This window comes from Chinchilla lanigera, unplaced genomic scaffold (genome assembly GCF_000276665.1).
Source record: "Chinchilla lanigera isolate Chin_1 unplaced genomic scaffold, ChiLan1.0 scaffold00014, whole genome shotgun sequence".
Lineage (NCBI taxonomy): Eukaryota > Metazoa > Chordata > Mammalia > Rodentia > Chinchillidae > Chinchilla > Chinchilla lanigera.
In genome coordinates this window covers 6,126,703-6,144,139 of record NW_004955415.1, presented here as the reverse complement: position 1 = coordinate 6,144,139, position 17,437 = coordinate 6,126,703, and the positions used below count along the sequence as shown (strand labels likewise).

Here is a 17,437-nt window from a genome sequence, read left to right as displayed (position 1 = left end):
ACTGTGATTTCTCATCTCACTCAAAGTAAAACCGAGATCTTAGTAGGGGCTTGCTATGCCATACTTGATCCGATTCCTCTCATCTCTCAGACCTCTTTTCTTGTTCTATATATTGTTCTTCTGGTCAGGTATACTGGCCATTTGTTGCTTGGCTGGAATGCCAAGAATCAACCCATTGTTCTGACTTGTGAACTCAGTAATACTGTGGTTAAAAACTCTGAATCTGGGCTCATACTGTCTGGGTTGAAATCCATGCTCCAGCTTCTTACTAGTAAGGTCATAGATAACACCTTTGTGTCAATTTCCTCATTTATAAAATGAGGATATTGTTATTACACTTTTATAAAGTCCTAAAAGTGTATATATGTATAACAGCACAGTGTTTCCCATATCTTAAGCACATAATGTATAATACTACACTTATTACTGCTCAGGTTATTATTTATCAATCTTTGCCCAACAGAATGTGTCATATTCAACAATTATCCAGTTCTTGAGCACACAACAAACTTTATTTCGTATTAGACTTGTCCCTTAGTGAGAAATGTCTCTTCCTTCTATCAAAATTTCAGCCAATTTTCATGGTCCAGAGTGATTTTCCCCTTTTATATAATATATTTAATAACTCTATCAGTTTTTATGCCATGATTTTTCTTTAGTTTTGAGTGATATTTGTTTAACTGTAATTTATAATTGTTTCTCTGTGATTTTTAAGGTTAGAGACTGTGAAAGACCTTACTGTGCTAGAATCAAAAGGTTGAGGGGGGCTGCTTTTCTCTCTGGTGTCCTCGCTTCTCCACTCTTCAGAGGCTGAAGTTCTTGGACACCTTCCTCCATCTCCAAAGCCAAGAACATCACATCCTTCTGGCTATTCTTCTGTGATCACATCTTACTTTCTATCCTTCATCGTTCTTTTGGTTTTAAGCACTCGCCCTTGTGATTACTTTGGATGCATCAGGATAATACAGAACTGTCTCTTCCACTCTCATTCCCTAACCTAAGTACCTTTGCAAAGCCCACTTCTTTATGCAAAGTAATAGATTCACGGGTCCCAGATATGAGAACTTGGATGTATTAGGGCCGGATGAGAGCTATGACTGTACACCAACATTTCCTTAAAGTTTAAGAGACAATAAATTTCCTGTTTACTTTTCCCTAGCTAGCTCACAATTGTTTGATTTAAAGGTCTTCTAATGAGATAATTGTTATAAATACTAAATAATGTGTGATTTCATCTCTGAAAATAATCTTAGCTAATACTGACCTTTCCTACCCATTCATTATCTCTTACACATCATATGATAGTTTTCAAAGGGGTCTTGTGGAGGAAGATGACCAACATTTAGTTATCTGGTTCTGAAATCCTCCTTCACTCGGCAGGAGCTGTGCCGTGAATACCGGCAATATGTCAGAAATGGACATCTCCCCTGCACTAGAGAGAACGACCCTATCGAGGGTCTGGATGGAAAGATCCATGGCAATACCTGCTCCATGTGTGAGGCCTTCTTGTGAGTAGAGCTGCAGCCACCACTGCTGCTGACTGTAGAAGAAAACCCCGGTTGGGTGAGAGGGATGGCACTGGAGGTTTTCTACAGGAGGTAATGAAGCCTGTCTTTATATTGAGTTTGTGGATTTACTCTTATAAAGCCACCTGCTTCAGATATTTCTTGCTAGTGTTATAAAAGATACTCGAGAGGACCATGTACTACAGACAAATTCTCCTTGATTTAATGGGTTAGAGGAATGATACCTTTTGATTTCTGCATATAGGTGATTCTGGTAGATAATCCAAAACTACACTGATTGGGTACTAACAAGCTAAATGAATTAGCCTCCTAGTTACTTGAGATGGACAATATCTCTACTTTACAAGAGAAATATACCAATGAGAATGTATTCACTGGTTTGCTAGGGCATGTATGTCTTATTCTCTAAGCAACATTAAAAACCAGAGGAAGAGTGTGGAAGGTCATGCATTTACCTTTAGATTCCCAGGTTAAGTTGATAGAGATGTAGAAGTACTGGAGTGTTCTCATCCAGAGAGATTTTCCCTTTAGGGTAATATGAATTGGAGCTAGGAATGATCCTCCCCTGCGTCTCTCTCACAGCCTTCAAGAAGCAAAAGAGAAGGAAGATAAATCCAGAGGAAAAGTTAAAAGAGAAGCTGAAAAGGTAGATTTCCTGGAATGCCTGTATCACAATGAAAGGGTGAAGTTTTCTGTAAAAATCACTAGTGGAATGTTGAGGGCCCCAGCTGGTAGGGAGGTTGGAGTTCACTGAGTGCAAAGTTGACAAACGTTTTCATAAAGGGTCAGATAGTGCCTAATTTCAGCTTTGTGACTGTACAGTCTCTACCACTACTACCCACCTCTGCTGTTGCAGCTGCAGCACTGAGTCTATACATTATACAAAGGAAGAGCGTGAGTGTATTTACATAAAACTTTATTCACAACACAGGTTTGTTTTCAAATCTCTTACTGGCTCTATTCCATACTGGAAAATGAAGATTTAAATGCAGAAAGAAAGAACTTGCTTAAGATGTTGCTGGAATATTAGCATCAGTATCCATATCTTCAGATTTCAATATTCTTACAGTTGAAAATTGAAATAATAAAATTCAAACCTATAATTCCTGCCACAAAATCCAGCACTGTTACTAGTATATACTAGTATGTGTTTTGGAATGCCACAATTTGTCAAATTGGGTCTATATTTCTTGCTTTACTTTTTTCCATATCTTTTAAAATTTATTATCTGTTTTATTAATTTTTTTTTGCTTTTATTAGTACATGATTAAATTACATAACAATTATATTCTTTGTGGGAGATTAGTACCTGCACATGACACATTTCAATTCCCTCCTTTTCCCTACCTCCTTCACCTCTTTCATCTTTCCAGCATCAGATTTATTTGTTTATAAGACTTTATAATGTTAATTATCATATATACAGATTGAAAACCAGACTGATAGGCCAAAGAACGTATAAAACGTGAATGACAATTGTACAAAGCCAAGATATACTTGTAGATACATTTTTCCATGCTAAATTACAATACTTTTTTCTCTTTGTCTTTTTTCCTATTTTCTGGCTTTTATTTTGTGCTACATATATCGAGTTTTTCATATAAAAGAACCACGTAGTATTTAAGCTTGTGTGTCTAAGTTTTTCCACTTAACATTATGGTCTCAGGGTGCAACCATTTTCCTACAAATGACTCAAGTGTATCCTTCTTTATGGCAGAGTAGTACACCATCGTGTATAAATAGAACTTTTAAAATATTTTCATTAATTAATTGTTTTGGCACATTTTAGACATACATAATGATCGCTTTCATCGTAGGGAATTTGCACCCCTCCATGATATGTCCTGATCCTTCTTTTTTCCCCATTCTTCTCCCTTCCCTTCAACCCCTCTTCGCCTCCTTCTGGCTAGGCCCCACCTCAAAGTAGCATATTCAGGTGTGAACGTATCAGTGGATTGATCCCACGAGCTCCATCTCTAACTACATGGGCGTTTTAAGTTACATGGTAGATTGAAACTATGGCATGACATCATACTAAGTTCATTAGGATAAGGGGAAAATGCAGAGTGGGGAATAACACTGAAATCATGTCATAAACAGAGCAATAGCAGTACCTGGAGATACTTAGTTTTGGAAGACAATATAAGGAGAAAGGGGAGAAAGCCAAAGATAGTTTTCTCCAAATATTTGAAGAACTCTTATGTGGAAGAAGAAAAATATCCCTGATTTTTCTGAGTAGCGTACACCACTTTATCTTTGTTCACTGGTCTAAAGGGGCACACGCATTCTATTTTAATAACTTAGAAAAACAAAAAGAATAGAGTTCTTATAAGATTTATTAGGGTTATTTTCCAAGATCTCAAAAAGTAGCCACATGAGCAGTTTATGAAAGCTGTGTGGTGGAAATTTTGGAATGAGCTGTCTGGAAGGTAATGGAGCCCTTACCGTTGTAGGTCTTCTAGTAGAAATTGGATGACTTTGTGGCAGGCATAACACGAAGGGGATTGAAAGACAGTAGGGATGGCTGGATAAGGTAAAATTTGAGGCTTCATCCTAACTTAAATTTTTTTTAATTCTCTGGTATGTGCAAGGTTTGTATTGTTTTATGACAGAATAGACATGGACAGTGAACCCCAGACCAAGCAGTGTAACTTGTCCTCAAAGAACTCAGTTTACGAAGGGAGTATTATGTGTGTGGCTGCAGATTTCATCTAGATTCAGGGCTAACTTTCAGGAAGAGACAAGCACAAACTGCTTTTTGTTTTAATTCAATGTGCTTAATAGGAATTGAAAGAAGTGCCAGAGGGAAAAATTCCTCAGGCCAGTCTGTTTTTTTCCAGGGAGTGGCTTAATAAGAACCTAACAAACTACTTTCCAAGAAAATACTCAAGCTATTGCTTTCTGTCCTTCTTTCAGGACTCTTGCAGTGAATATCGGAGTCTTGTGCAAAATGGAATTCTTTACTGTACACGAGAAAATGACCCTGTGCGTGGCCCGGATGGCAAGACCCATGGCAACAAGTGTGCCATGTGCAAGGCTGTCTTGTGAGTGCACAAAGAAAGCTCCTATTGTGGTTGGAAGGGCTCGGGAGGCACAAAGCCAGGAGGGAAATAGTACATTGTGATTTTCCTTTCCTTACACCTGAAATGAAGAAATGATTATCTGTAAAATATTTTCAGGTAAACCTTTATTATGACTTCTATGGGTAGAAAACAGATTATTAGGTTATTATATTTTCTATTAGTTGTGGGGTAGAGCCTACCTGTAGGTCATGGCATCTTTCTTGCTAACGTTTTGAGTCATTTTTCAATGAGCCCTTCACTGAATTATCTTGGAATTTCCTTTGAGAAGAAAATAGATTTTACTATCAATGTGACTCTTCCACTCACATTTATGTTTGGGGAGCTTAAAAGATCATTTTTATTAGTACATCTTTACAGTACATAATGTTTACTTTTCTTGAATAGACTGGGTACGTGTACACAACACACCTGAATTCCTTTGTTCATCTTCTTTTCCTTCTTGTAGGGAGGGAGATCTTTATGCAAATTTTTAAAAATATTACATTTCAGGAAATGAAGAGTAGTTCTTCACATAGAGTTTGGAAGTACACCTAAAATATTTAAATCATGCAACAATAATTTGCTGAATATCCACAATGTAGGATGTGACTAGTGATCATATAAAGAAAGCACTGTTCTCAGAAATTATTCAGTCCTCTGGGTAGGAGACATGAACATGAGCTAAAAAAAAGAGGAATAAATTGCTAAATGAAGAATATGTATAACATGCTCTCGTACATAAAGGGGCAGCTAATACAGAGCTTTGAGTGGGGATATACAGTAAATGAAACATAATTTGGATAAGATTCAGACATGATGGGAAGGAATGCGGGGAAATGCACAGGTGAATCTAACTTAAGGAAACGATCCTATGAAATGAACGAGCCATGTAGCTCAATTGCAAATTACCAGTGTTACCAACCTTGAATGGCAAACCAAGGATTTTGAGATCAATTGTGCAAATAGTGGGAAGTTATTAACATATTTAAGGTAGAAGAGAAAGTGGCAAAAGTATCTTTCCTTTGGGAAGAATCATACATCTTCAGTTTAAAAATGGCGGGAAATGAAAGGACTAAAGTTCAGAGTGTGCCGGTACTGGGGGAAAGGGGTGCTGCAATCTGGACAGAGGCAATCAGAGAAGGGAGTTGGGTAGAGGACTAGTGGTTCAAGGTAGAGACCCTGACTGTCAAGTTCATGTTACATGTCAATGCCTAAAAAAGCTTTAAGAGAGAGAGCAGTTACAGAAGGTCCCAATGTTTTGCCCTTCATGAAAAGCAGAGCATCTGGGAGGCAGATCATGTTTAGTTGAGAAGATAATTTATTGTAGGGGCCTCTTGAATATGAGATGTTTATCCTAAATAGCTGAAGATGCCCCAGGAACATTTAAGAAATGAAAATTACTCAGTTGGTCTTATTTCTAGTCAAGTGTAGGCTGGTTTTCTTTTACTGTAAAAAGAGCTTTTCTAGGCAAAGGAGTCCACAGAATTCCTTCTTTTAATTTTTAGACAAGAGCTCCAGCAGCACAGTTAATGTTCTATAAATGCTGCTCAGTTCTGTACAAAACTACTTTGGCTATGGTGAGGAAACTGTAGCATAGCTCCATTTTCTATGAGCTATTTTTCTCTATCTTCTATTTTCTAATTTCCAGCCAGAAAGAAAATGAAGAAAGAAAGAAGAAAGAAGGGGACAATCAGAAACATGCTGCGGGGCATGGTTCAAATGTTGGTGGAGGGAAAGATCAGGTGAGAGTAACCTCTTGTTTCCATAGCTAGAGAGGGCTGTACTCACTGTCAGGGGAGGAGGACGTGACCCAAGGGGCAGGTGGCCAGTACAGATTCTGAGTCCCTTTGCAAGAAGAGGACTGACCCTCAAGGCTGTAGGATAGGAAATCCTAACTTGTAACTTCTCTAAGGCTCTTTGGACTCCTTTAAACATGTAAGTAATTAATAACATGGTGACTTTATCCTATTATTTTAATCCTCATCCTAGTAATCCAGCCTGTGTGTCAATATTCCTCTCACCAGCATCCTGCACTCTTTATTCTGTCTCGTTATTCTCTCTTGCCCTGAATGGATCCAAGTGTTTGAGGCATCTTTTCTGTTGATCTAAGGTACCATAGTAAGGCAGAAGAACATAGACTTTGGGATCAGCTTGGGATAATAACCTATCTCCTACTTTTGAACTTTGAGGCATTGAATAAATTACTTCATCTGCCTTATCCAGCAGTACTTTCATAATAAATAAATAAATAAATAAATAAATAAATAACTTAGGCAAATGTTTAACATATTTCCTGAGACATTTTAAGTGTCAGTAAAGTGTTAATGAATGCAAGGTAATTTCTTGGACCTTTTAACCCCATTTGGTAAAATTACACTTACTGTATCTATCTATATACAACCTAGGACTACAATACAGAGAATTTTTAAATTTTTAAAAAATATTACAGTAAAAGACACATTCATCCTCCTCACCCCTCACTGTGAACTTATTTGTCCTGTTGTTCTTGTCACTTTTTGAAGCTGTTCTTGAAGTCCTCTTTCCTGAGTGGTTTTTTTTTTTTTTTTAAGGAACCATCAAAAAATATAGTCACTGCTGCCGCCAAGGGCCGCCTATCGGAAAGGCAGACATAAAAATGTTATTATGCATCCTCCTCTACCTTATTCAGTAGATCTGGTCCCGGCCAACATGTGGCTCTTCTTCAAAATCAAAATAATCATGGAAGTTCCATGTTTTGGGTGGATTCAGGACCCTTGAGGCAGCCGCAATGGTGTAACTAAGGACATACAAAAGGGACTTGCAGAGCGTCTTCTGGCAGTGACAAGGACAGTGAGACGCATGTGGTAGAAGCAAGGGAGAATATTTTGAGGGATATTAATGTGAAGTATCCTTTACTGTAATAAAATTATTTTTTTAGAAACATCTGCTGTGTATTTTAATCATACCTCGTATCAAGACTATCTCATGTCCACATCAGCACAGGCCCGATAGTTAGCATTCGTACAGGCCTGGCCTCCGTTTTTTCTACCTCTTTGGCTTTAGGAAACTGAACTCTCACTGTCAAGAAGTAGAGCTGTTTAGATTTTTTATCTTCTTGAAGATTTAGTCACATAATTTTGTGCTTTCTGAGCGTTTTTGTAGTTCTTCTATTCACACTAGAAATCAGTACATTTTTTTTTTTCCATAGAAAATCAGTGAGCAGGCAGAGCAGTCATATTGTGTCTGCTGCAACCATTCAATTCTGCCATTATTTAAGCCATAAATTTAATCCATTATTTAAGGAGCCATAAAAAGTACCTAAACAAGTGAGGAAAGAAGTGTTTCAATAAAATCTTACATGTCCGAATAGGAAGCAGGATAGATCTTACCTGTGAGTATAGTTTGCCTGACTTTAATCTGTGCTGTCTCTACCACCTTTACATTTTTCTTACATAGAATCTTAGAAGCAACATTCGAAGCTATGATAGCTGACCCCTTTGAATTAGAATATGGATGCTTCTAGTTACTCTTTCTCTGTGGAAAAGAACTTCCAAGATGATTCTTCTATGGGGAGGGAGACAAGAACTTTTCTTACTCAGATTGACAAATGAGTGACAACAGACTGAGCAGACTGAGTTACTCCAGAGCACTGCCTTCTTCCCCTATCAGGACCCCTGTGCGGAGTTCCGGGACCTTGTGAAAAACGGCAAACTCAGCTGCACTCGGGAGAACGATCCTGTGCGTGGTGCAGATGGGAAATCCTACAACAATAAATGTGACATGTGTAAAGAATTACTGTAAGTGTTTATCAGAATAGGCATGGTTAAAATATCGCCACCTCCTGAAGTAATGGCTGTTTCTCATGTTCTGTGGCCCCCTCCATGAAAGTCATGCTTTTTGTTCATTCCTAAATATTGCTGCTTTCTTTTGCATTTCTTAAGGAACACAAGCCCTAAAGGACAGCTAATCAATGGACGGATTCCTACTCTAGTTTTTGTTACACTTCTATGATTTCTGAAAGCCATCATGATAGATTATTGTTCTTCATTTTGCCTGAATCTCAGGAAGACTTTACAATGGTCATTTAGATCAATCAGCCAGTACAGCTTAAAAGAGCTGTTCTTTTTTTTTTTTTTTTTTTTTTATGAGTCACACTTATTGCATAAACAAGGGACTGGTTTCTTCTATTTATTTTCCCTTGGTGAATGGAATTGAATTAGAGTGCTGTGTGACACACTAATGACTTGTGCTGTCAGGTCATGAAATATAATTATATTTTAGTTCTACCTATAAAGTGAGGTACTTCTAGGCAACTTGGAAGAGTATGTGTAGTTCTAAAACTTACCAGAGTGCTCTTAATTATGCCATTTATTCAAAATGTATTTAATAAATACTTAATCACACACACACACATTCTTCACCTTTCTACCAGAAGAAATTATAATCTTTTGGTTGTACGAGTCATGTGAGAAAATCTCATTCAAATGCTAATATTACCTGGTACTTGTTAATGTTCAATACGTATTTGTTAATATCTCTTTAGACATTAAGCCTCATATTTGTTAATGTGTCTTCCAGAAAAAGAGAAGCAGAGGAGAAAGAAAAGAATTCTGGCTTAAGATTTAATAAGACTGGGTCAGCATCAGGAAAGGTAAGTCATTAACAAAGTTTTATAGACCGGTCTTTCTAGAAACCAACCCTTGTCTCTTCAAAACTGTGGAAACAGGGGGCCAGTATGGTCAACTGAGATCTTGCCCCGAAAAAGTCAGGAGTCTCGATCAATAACACAGGGAGAGAACTTATATTTATGGAAGCTAAAAGTTCTAATGGTCTCATTAAACCAGGGCGTGGCTAAAGTCGTGTTCCTTTGTGGTTGTTCTCTGGGAAGATGTCTTGTTTGTCTTTCTAACTTCTGGAGGCTGCCTGTGTTCTTCGGTTTGTGGTCACCTTTAAAGCCTTCAGTGGCCAGTCACATCTTTGTGATGCCATATCATTCTGACATTGACTCCTAGTCTCCCTCTGACATGGGTAAGAATCTTTAGGATTACATGGGGCCCACTCCGATAAGGTCTGATCAAATACAGCTCATTGGCAACCTTAATTCCATATGGAACCAAAATTACAGTGTAGACATCTCTATGGACCATTATTTGCCTACTACAATAAGGTGAAAAGTCTGCCCACCTCTTAGAAGAAAATCTTCAGATTTTCAAATCTAATTAAACATATATATAACATTTCTGATACAGCCTTCCTTCTTTTTAGGACGTATGCGATGAGTTCAGAAGCCAAATGAAAAATGGAAAACTTACCTGCACCCGAGAAAGTGACCCTGTTCGGGGTCCAGATGGAAAGACACATGGCAACAAGTGTGCTATGTGTAAAAACAGACTGTGAGTGTTTTCCAAAAGTGGGATTTTGACTCTGAGTCTTGAAAGCATAATGATCATTGCTCAATGATTTAGGAAAGTGACGATTGTTTTGGAAACAGATCTCATAATGAATGAGGTATTTATTCATTTTTGGTTTAAATGTTTCTTTCCATCCTTTCAGGGAAAAGGAAGCAGCTGAAAAAAAGAAGAAAGAGGAAGAAGGCAAGCAAAACACAGGCGAAAAGAGCAATGACAAGAAGGTAATACATGATAGATACACTAATACTGAATTTGACTGAGTCATCATGCAGTGAATTCATTTAACAAGAGTGTGTGGAATGCTATCGACTAATCATTTGGGATATAATAGTGAACAAGAAAAAGACACGGCTAGGTCCTACAAAAAACAAAACAAACAAAATATATTATTTAAAATCTTAAGGTACAGCTTTGATGAAATTACCACCCATTTGGAGGACCAGTGACAATTGCCAAATTATTATAATTAGCCATTCAATGAATTTCATTTCCAAATTTTTTTTTTTTTTTTTTTTTTTTTGGTTTTTCTCTGGTACCAGGAACCAAACTCATGACCTTGCACTTGCCAGGCAGGCGCTTTGCCGCTGAGCTAAATCCCCAGCCCTCCAAATTTTTAAAACAAATAAACAAATGTCAGAAATTATAAACAAGAAAGAAAGTATCAAGTATGTGAAATTCTATCTGGACATGGTGACACATGTCTGGAATCCCAGCTTCTAGCAGGCTGAGGCAGGAGGATCGTAAGTTTGAGGCCAGCCTGGTATACCTTGCAATTTCTTTTTTTTTGGTTTTTCTCTGGTACCAGGAACCAAACTCACGACTTTGCACTTGCCAGGCAGGCACTTTGCCGCTGAGCTAAATCCCCAGCCCCTTACCTTGCAATTTCAAGGTCAGCCTAGACTGCGTTGTGTGGCCCTGTCTGGACACAAAACAAAATCAAAAATATTCTGAAGCCTGGTTGGTGAGTTCCTTAGTTTGCCTCCTAGTGCCACCTAGTGTTCAATTCTTGGCTTTGCACACCATGTTCAGCAATTGGACAACTCGAACACGGGGCTATCAGCTTGATCTCTTCTAATGTGGCTATAGATTCCAATTAGAAAAACAAAGTAATAAAATTTTCCTGGAGAGATTTTTCCCATTAGTGGGATAACTTTTGGATAAGCTTCTATTCTGATTAAACAAAAATGTAATATTGGCACCACTTGTAAATATTTTAAAATGTTTTAGTAACATCTATTATACATTTTGGTGGATGAATGTCTTTGGTAAAATACTTTATTGTATGACCTCTACTGTTCATTGGTCATTTTTCAAATGTGTAATAGTTGTCATAAACATTTCAAACAAAAACCAGTATATATTTCTAATGTCCTGATTGTATGCAGATGTCCAAAAAACATGATTGTATCTATACATGCAAAGTAAAACAAGGTATAAAAATTATCATGTTTAAGACATGTTTTTAAGGAAAACTTATGGTGTGGGCTGTTTCAACTTTACAGTTGAGAAAAATGCAAAAGTAAAAAATTACAAATAAACAATAAATAAACAAACCTGGCTGGTGTGCTGGCCCACACTTATAATCCCAGGACTGGGATTGGGGGAGGGCGGTAAGGCAAGAGGATCTCCTGAGCCCAGCCGGGGCAATTTAGTAATTTAGTGAAATCCTGCTCAAAACCAAGAAGGGGGAGAAAGGGACTGAGTATGTAGCTCAGTGTGAAGGCTCTGGGTTCAATTCCTACTACTGTAAATTGTTTTTGAAAAAAGGAGCAAGAGATTAAGTCCTTAAAGCAAAGGTTGCAATACAGTAATATAGAAGCTATTACTAACACATACGTATGATGCTTTGTGAGCATCTGAAAAAGGAAATAATTCTGGTTACTCAGAAAATGATGTCCCTGAGACATTCAATGTACTGCTCAGGCTTTAATCCAAGATGTGTTAACAAATACAGCAGATAAAACTAGGCCTGGAATAGTTTATGGGTATCACAGTTTGCAGAAAGAAGGAAAATCACTTTAATGCCTTTTTGGTTTTTATTATTTATTAGTACCTGTTCATATTGCAAGATGATCATATTCCTTGTGTGGGGCCGGTGCATGTACATAGCACATTTTCATTATATTTTATCCCGTTCCCCTCTTTCCTCTCCCCTCTCCCTCCATCTCTTGCATCCATTCCCCTTTGAACAAAGTCGTTCTCCCTATCTCCTACTATCTATCAGTTTGTTCTTTTTTTATATTTTGGGCTTCTCATATGAGAGAAACACTGTGCTATTTAAGCAACTAGCAGTATTTTTCAAGAAAATGTTTCCATGTATCTTCTTTGTCTCCTGAGGGTTAAAGGAAATTCAAGAGACTTCTATAAAGTTCCAAAGATTTCAGCAGAAGTCAGATCCCTTGGACTCAGTTGCGAGGGTTCTTTTTAAGGTTTTTATTTTTCAGTAAACAAAATGTCAGGTCTGTTTTCATATAAATGGGTGGAGGTTTTTTCTCTGCCAAATAAAAGCAAAAGAGTAACCCTGATGGTTCATTTACACATTGGTTTTCCTTGGTTTTAGTTCTATTAAAAAGACTGAAGAGTGTTTTAAAATAGGTTTGTTCTGCCTTTACTTTCCACCAAATGTGATGTTAGAAACAAAATGCATTTAAATCAATCTGGGGCCTTTGGTCTTCCCATAGTTTCTTTCTCTATTATTTACCAAATAAAATAAAATTTTCTATTTCAATAAAGAATTGTCTAGTTATTAGCAGGCTTCTGTTCACAAGTCCAGGGCTGACTTTGACTACTTAGTAACTGAGTCTTGTTTTACTCATCTGTAAAATGGGGGCAGTAAATGTTTATCTTAGAGGATTTGTTGAGTCATTAAAAGAAGTTGATTAAAGCACAGAAGAAAAAATGCCTGGCATGTAATACACATAAATTTTTTAAAAAGTTTGTTATTAAGACAGAAATCTAAAAGTGTTTTTAGTTTATTCTAGGGCTTCCGAAAATTACGTATTTTGGATGGAGTAGTAAGTGCAGCTGCAGGGAGAACGAATGGAGAGTTTGTAAAACACTTGCCACCTCTGAAACCTCATTTTCTCTATTTTTTCATCAAATGTTATGAATTCATATCTCACTAATCAATTCTATTTTCATAGTTCAAAGATGAAATAATAGGTATAACACCTTTGTGTTTCTCCTATTTAGCAGGATCAGTGCTCTGAGTTCCGGAGCAAGCAGAAAAATGGAAGACTTGTCTGCACCAGAGACAACAGTCCCTTCCGGGGCCTCGATGGGAAGATGTACGTCAACAAGTGTGCCATGTGCCAAACCATCTTGTACGTAAACACACTTCTCTATATATGTGTGCCTATTTGACAGAAAATAGCTCCTGTTACTTTCCGCCTCAGACACTTTATGTTTTAGAGACAAGTAGCTCCTCAGTTGAGAGAAGAATAGTTAGTTTCCAAAGTACTGTAACAAGAATTTTTATTCAGATGGTGAGAAACATAGTCAGATCTGGAGTCTCCGGGGTAGGAGTATATGCTGACAAAATTGTGATCTTTAAGGAGGAAGTGTATTGGAAAGTAACCAGGGAGAGGCTGATTTGCTTTGTGAAGCCTCAGTGCCTTTGATGTATAAAGGAAATACAATAACTGCACAATATGATTTTGTGGCAGTTCAAGGTAACAGTACCTGTTACAAATGTTTATATACTGCAAATCACTCTGTAAAAGAGCAATCAAAACTGAGAATTTAGTTATAATTTACTGAGGAACGTGAAAAAGAGAGATGAGGCAACTTTCAATTTTTTTATTTTAAAGAGAATAGTGAAAAGAGAACAATAGCAAAATACAAACAAAACAAAACAAGAACATTAAAAATGATGCAGTGTTTCAAACCAAATGATAGGAGTTAACAGTGGTTGTTGTATTACATATTGTTATCTTCAGTGAAGTTGCTCAGGTTACCAGATGTAAGAATGCAAGATTGATCAAACCATTAAAGAGAATAAGAAAATAATAATTTAAAAAAACATTAGAGACAATACAGAGTCTCACTAGACAAGATCGTTGGAATTCACCAATGGTTGTTATACTGCATATTGTTGTCTTCATATCAGTTGCTCAGATTACCAAATATAAGCATGCAAAAATGGTCAAAATATAAAAAAAATTAAGCATTAACTGTTCTTTTCAATAACCCACCAGACCCCAGCATTACAGTTATCCCAGCTATTCATATATATATGAATATATATATGAAGTAAGGCAATATATACATAAATAAATATATATATATATATATTCTTAGTTCTTTCTTTTTCTTCTTTCCCTCATCCCAGTTGTTCCTTCCTTTGAACAATTTCTTTCCCTTTCTTATTATCTATCATACATTTTGGGTAGTATTTACTTTTTCATGTTCTTACCCTGGGGAGACAATATGATATTTACACATGTGGGTCCAATTTATTTCACCAAACTGCATGGGAAATACTTGAAAGAATCAGCAACTGGGATCTCATTTATTGATAAGATTTTGCACATCAAAAGAAATCACCAACAGAGTTAAAAGAGAATCCATGAATTAGGAATAAATTTTAACCCCCTGCCCTTCAGATAAAGGACTTCTATCTAGAACATATAAAGAACTAAATAATATTAGGTCCCCAAAATTCAAAGACCCAGTCCAAAAATGGGCATCTGAGATGAACACACACTTCTCAAATGAAGAAATACTACTGGTGAATAAATATATGAAAAAAGTTCAACATCATTAGTCATTCAAGAAATGCAAATTAAAATAGTAAGTGTTTGCAGTAGATAATGATTTCATTCATCATGGGGAGCTGATATACATGTATAACACATCTTAAGAGGCAACTTTCTAGATGACAGTGTAGAATGTTTAGTCTAAAATAGTCTAAAAATAGCCTTTCAGTATGATATCATCCTGGATGACCAATTCAATTAAAACTGAGTATATTGCTGCAAATATAATATGAAAATTCCAATGTTCAAAACTACCTAGAGTATAGTATTTTTAATTATTTTAACCATGAGAAAAAAGTTAAACTTATTAATGTTTAGCACTGAAAAGTTAGTTGATTAAAAGGAATCCAGTACTAACTAGAAAAATCCTATTTTTTTTTCACAGTGAGCGAGAAGCTAGAGAAAGAAAAAAAGATGAAGGAAAATCAAATTCCCAATCCTCAAAGGATGCAAAGGTCATTTATTAAAAGATACCAAAGTAACTCTTTTGCTTATTACCTTCAGAATCTTGCCTTCTTCTCTGGGGTTCAGATTATAAAAATACTAATACTTTGTTTCAAACAATAATGATGTCAGTGCTGTTACTTTGAATCATAATAAGAGTTTGTTGCTCTGATTTGGGGGCTTGATGCTGTCTTGATTTTGTAGATTTCCTCTGGAATGTGTGTAAATTATTGCACTAGTCTTTTTGCTTTTGGAGAAATACAGATTGAAAAATAAGGAATATTATCCCCTAGCGCCTGAACTGCACGCTTTATCTCTGACATTTTAAAATAGGAAATCAGTCTTTGGGCACAATTTCTTGGTGTTGATATTCATGATTTGTGTTTTATAAATTAATCTTAAGCCTCTGTTTCCCCTCCTTCTTTGACGTCTTTTTTGTTTTCTCCAGATGGTTTTCTCAGCATCAACGAATCAGTAGTGTGCATGCATCATGCTGCCTTTTCTATTTGCTTTTCAAGACCGCAAAGAAGACAACTTCATTCAGTCCTTTAAAAGGGATAATCACATTTGTATAGTTAGGTTCTCCTTGGGTTCAAAGCACACCTTGTGGAAAATAAGGGGGAAAGGAACGAAGGATAAAAGGGAGAGGGAGACGAGTAGGGTCTATCAAGTGCTGTTTTATGTTTCCCTGCATTTCCAGGACCAGTGCAAAGAGGTTACGAATGAAGCAGAAGATGCAAAGTTTAGGCAGTCTGCGGGTTCCTTGGCCTACGTTGGCATAAGTGCAGTGAGTCTGCGCCCAGGGCTGAGAAAGGACTTCCTAAAAACGAGCTGGAGAAAACCACCAATCCGAAAGGGACGAGGCCGTGTTCACTCCCGTTTTCTCGTTTTTTAGGATGAGTGCAGTGAGTATCGGAAGCATGTGCGGAACGGCGAGCTCATCTGCACGCGGGAGAATGACCCTGTGCGCGGCGCCGATGGCAGGACCTACAAGAACAAGTGCTACAAGTGCAGAGCCGTCTTGTGAGTACCAGGAGTTGGCTCCAGCCTCAGTTAGAGGGGGACCTGCACGTCCACAAGGTGCTGATTGAATAAGCCTGTGCTGGTGCAGTCATGGAGTTCTTAAAATAGGTCTGCAGCGTGAAGGTCCTTAGCCTGAGCTTATCTGACAGAGCAGCAAGAGAACTTGGATATAGAGACAGAAAGCCCAGATGTAAGTTCTAATCGTACAACCAGCTGTGGTACTTAATGTTTTTCCATTTTAAGCATCATAGCTGGAAGAAATGGTTCCTAATCTCTGTTCTACAACTATATCAGATACAACTAAAAGCCTATTTTAAAAAATACAGATTTCTGCGCTGCAAAATATAGTATGCCAGAACTTCTAGAGCTAAGGAATTTGCTTTTAGAAAGGGTTTCTAGGTTTTCCTAAAGAACAGCCAAATTCAAAAATCAATGTATGTGACGGCGATGGTTTTAAAAACCATGGGAAAACAATAATATTTAACTTTCTACATGTTCTACATGTTCTTTGAGGAAGGATTCACCAGTACTGCTCTCCTCTTGTGTTCTAGGGAGTTGAAACTCAAGGACTTTAGCCACTTATCTAAGGTCACACATCTATTAAGTAGAGCTCTCAGCCTGCTTTTCTTGATGTACTATCCTAGTTACTCTCTGGATGTCTTATGACTAACCTGTTTTCCTGGGATTATTTAACTTTCAGCTAGAAGATACAGAGCTGACTCTTGTGAATATTGTTTTAAATTAATTTTTATTTCCTTCTCTAGTCAAAAAGAAGCTTTAGAAAGGGCGAAACATCCAGCAAAGCCGTCCCATATTAGAGCTTCTGAAGAGAGACCAGATTCCTCCAATTCTTCTCTGGTAGGAATGATGCCTTCTGAAAAGCTCCTCTTTAAATTAACTTCTCAGGCCAGGTGCCCCTCACCCTCCACAATCCCCATGCGCACGGAAGGGTCTGGAGAGGCTGATACAGTGCAGCCTCAAGTGGTTTGAGGACCAAGTGTAGTTCGTGCTTAGTGAGAGTTCTGGTATGATTCATCTGTTATTATTCTGTTCTTTGAAATCCTTAACCTTGATTAGATTTAGGATATTTTAACATTTTAAGAAGTGCATGCATAGTGAATGTGATTAATCTCATCTGTGATCAAATACAAAGTCAGATGCCTGAATTCTGAAATTTCAGCAGATGGAAAAGGCTCATCCCTCAGCTTCCCCTCACTTCTCTCCCCCACCTGAAT

At 37.3% G+C, this 17,437-nt stretch overlaps 1 protein-coding gene across 3 annotated transcripts in view; it reads left to right on the top strand.

Moving 5' to 3' along the window:
* The window catches only part of Spink5 (serine peptidase inhibitor, Kazal type 5), a 68,017-nt gene that overhangs the window by 42,493 nt on the left and 8,087 nt on the right, over positions 1-17,437 (top strand). The window contains exons 19-31 of one of the 3 annotated variants that reach the window (XM_013512362.1): positions 1,381-1,508; positions 2,109-2,172; positions 4,443-4,570; positions 6,237-6,330; positions 8,237-8,364; positions 9,146-9,218; positions 9,833-9,960; positions 10,121-10,199; positions 13,171-13,301; positions 15,121-15,190; positions 15,880-15,966; positions 16,075-16,202; positions 16,967-17,060. In XM_013512362.1, coding sequence (XP_013367816.1) covers positions 1,381-1,508; positions 2,109-2,172; positions 4,443-4,570; positions 6,237-6,330; positions 8,237-8,364; positions 9,146-9,218; positions 9,833-9,960; positions 10,121-10,199; positions 13,171-13,301; positions 15,121-15,190; positions 15,880-15,966; positions 16,075-16,202; positions 16,967-17,060 — 1,332 coding nt within the window. The other 2 variants (XM_013512363.1, XM_013512364.1) reach the window with 2 other exon arrangements.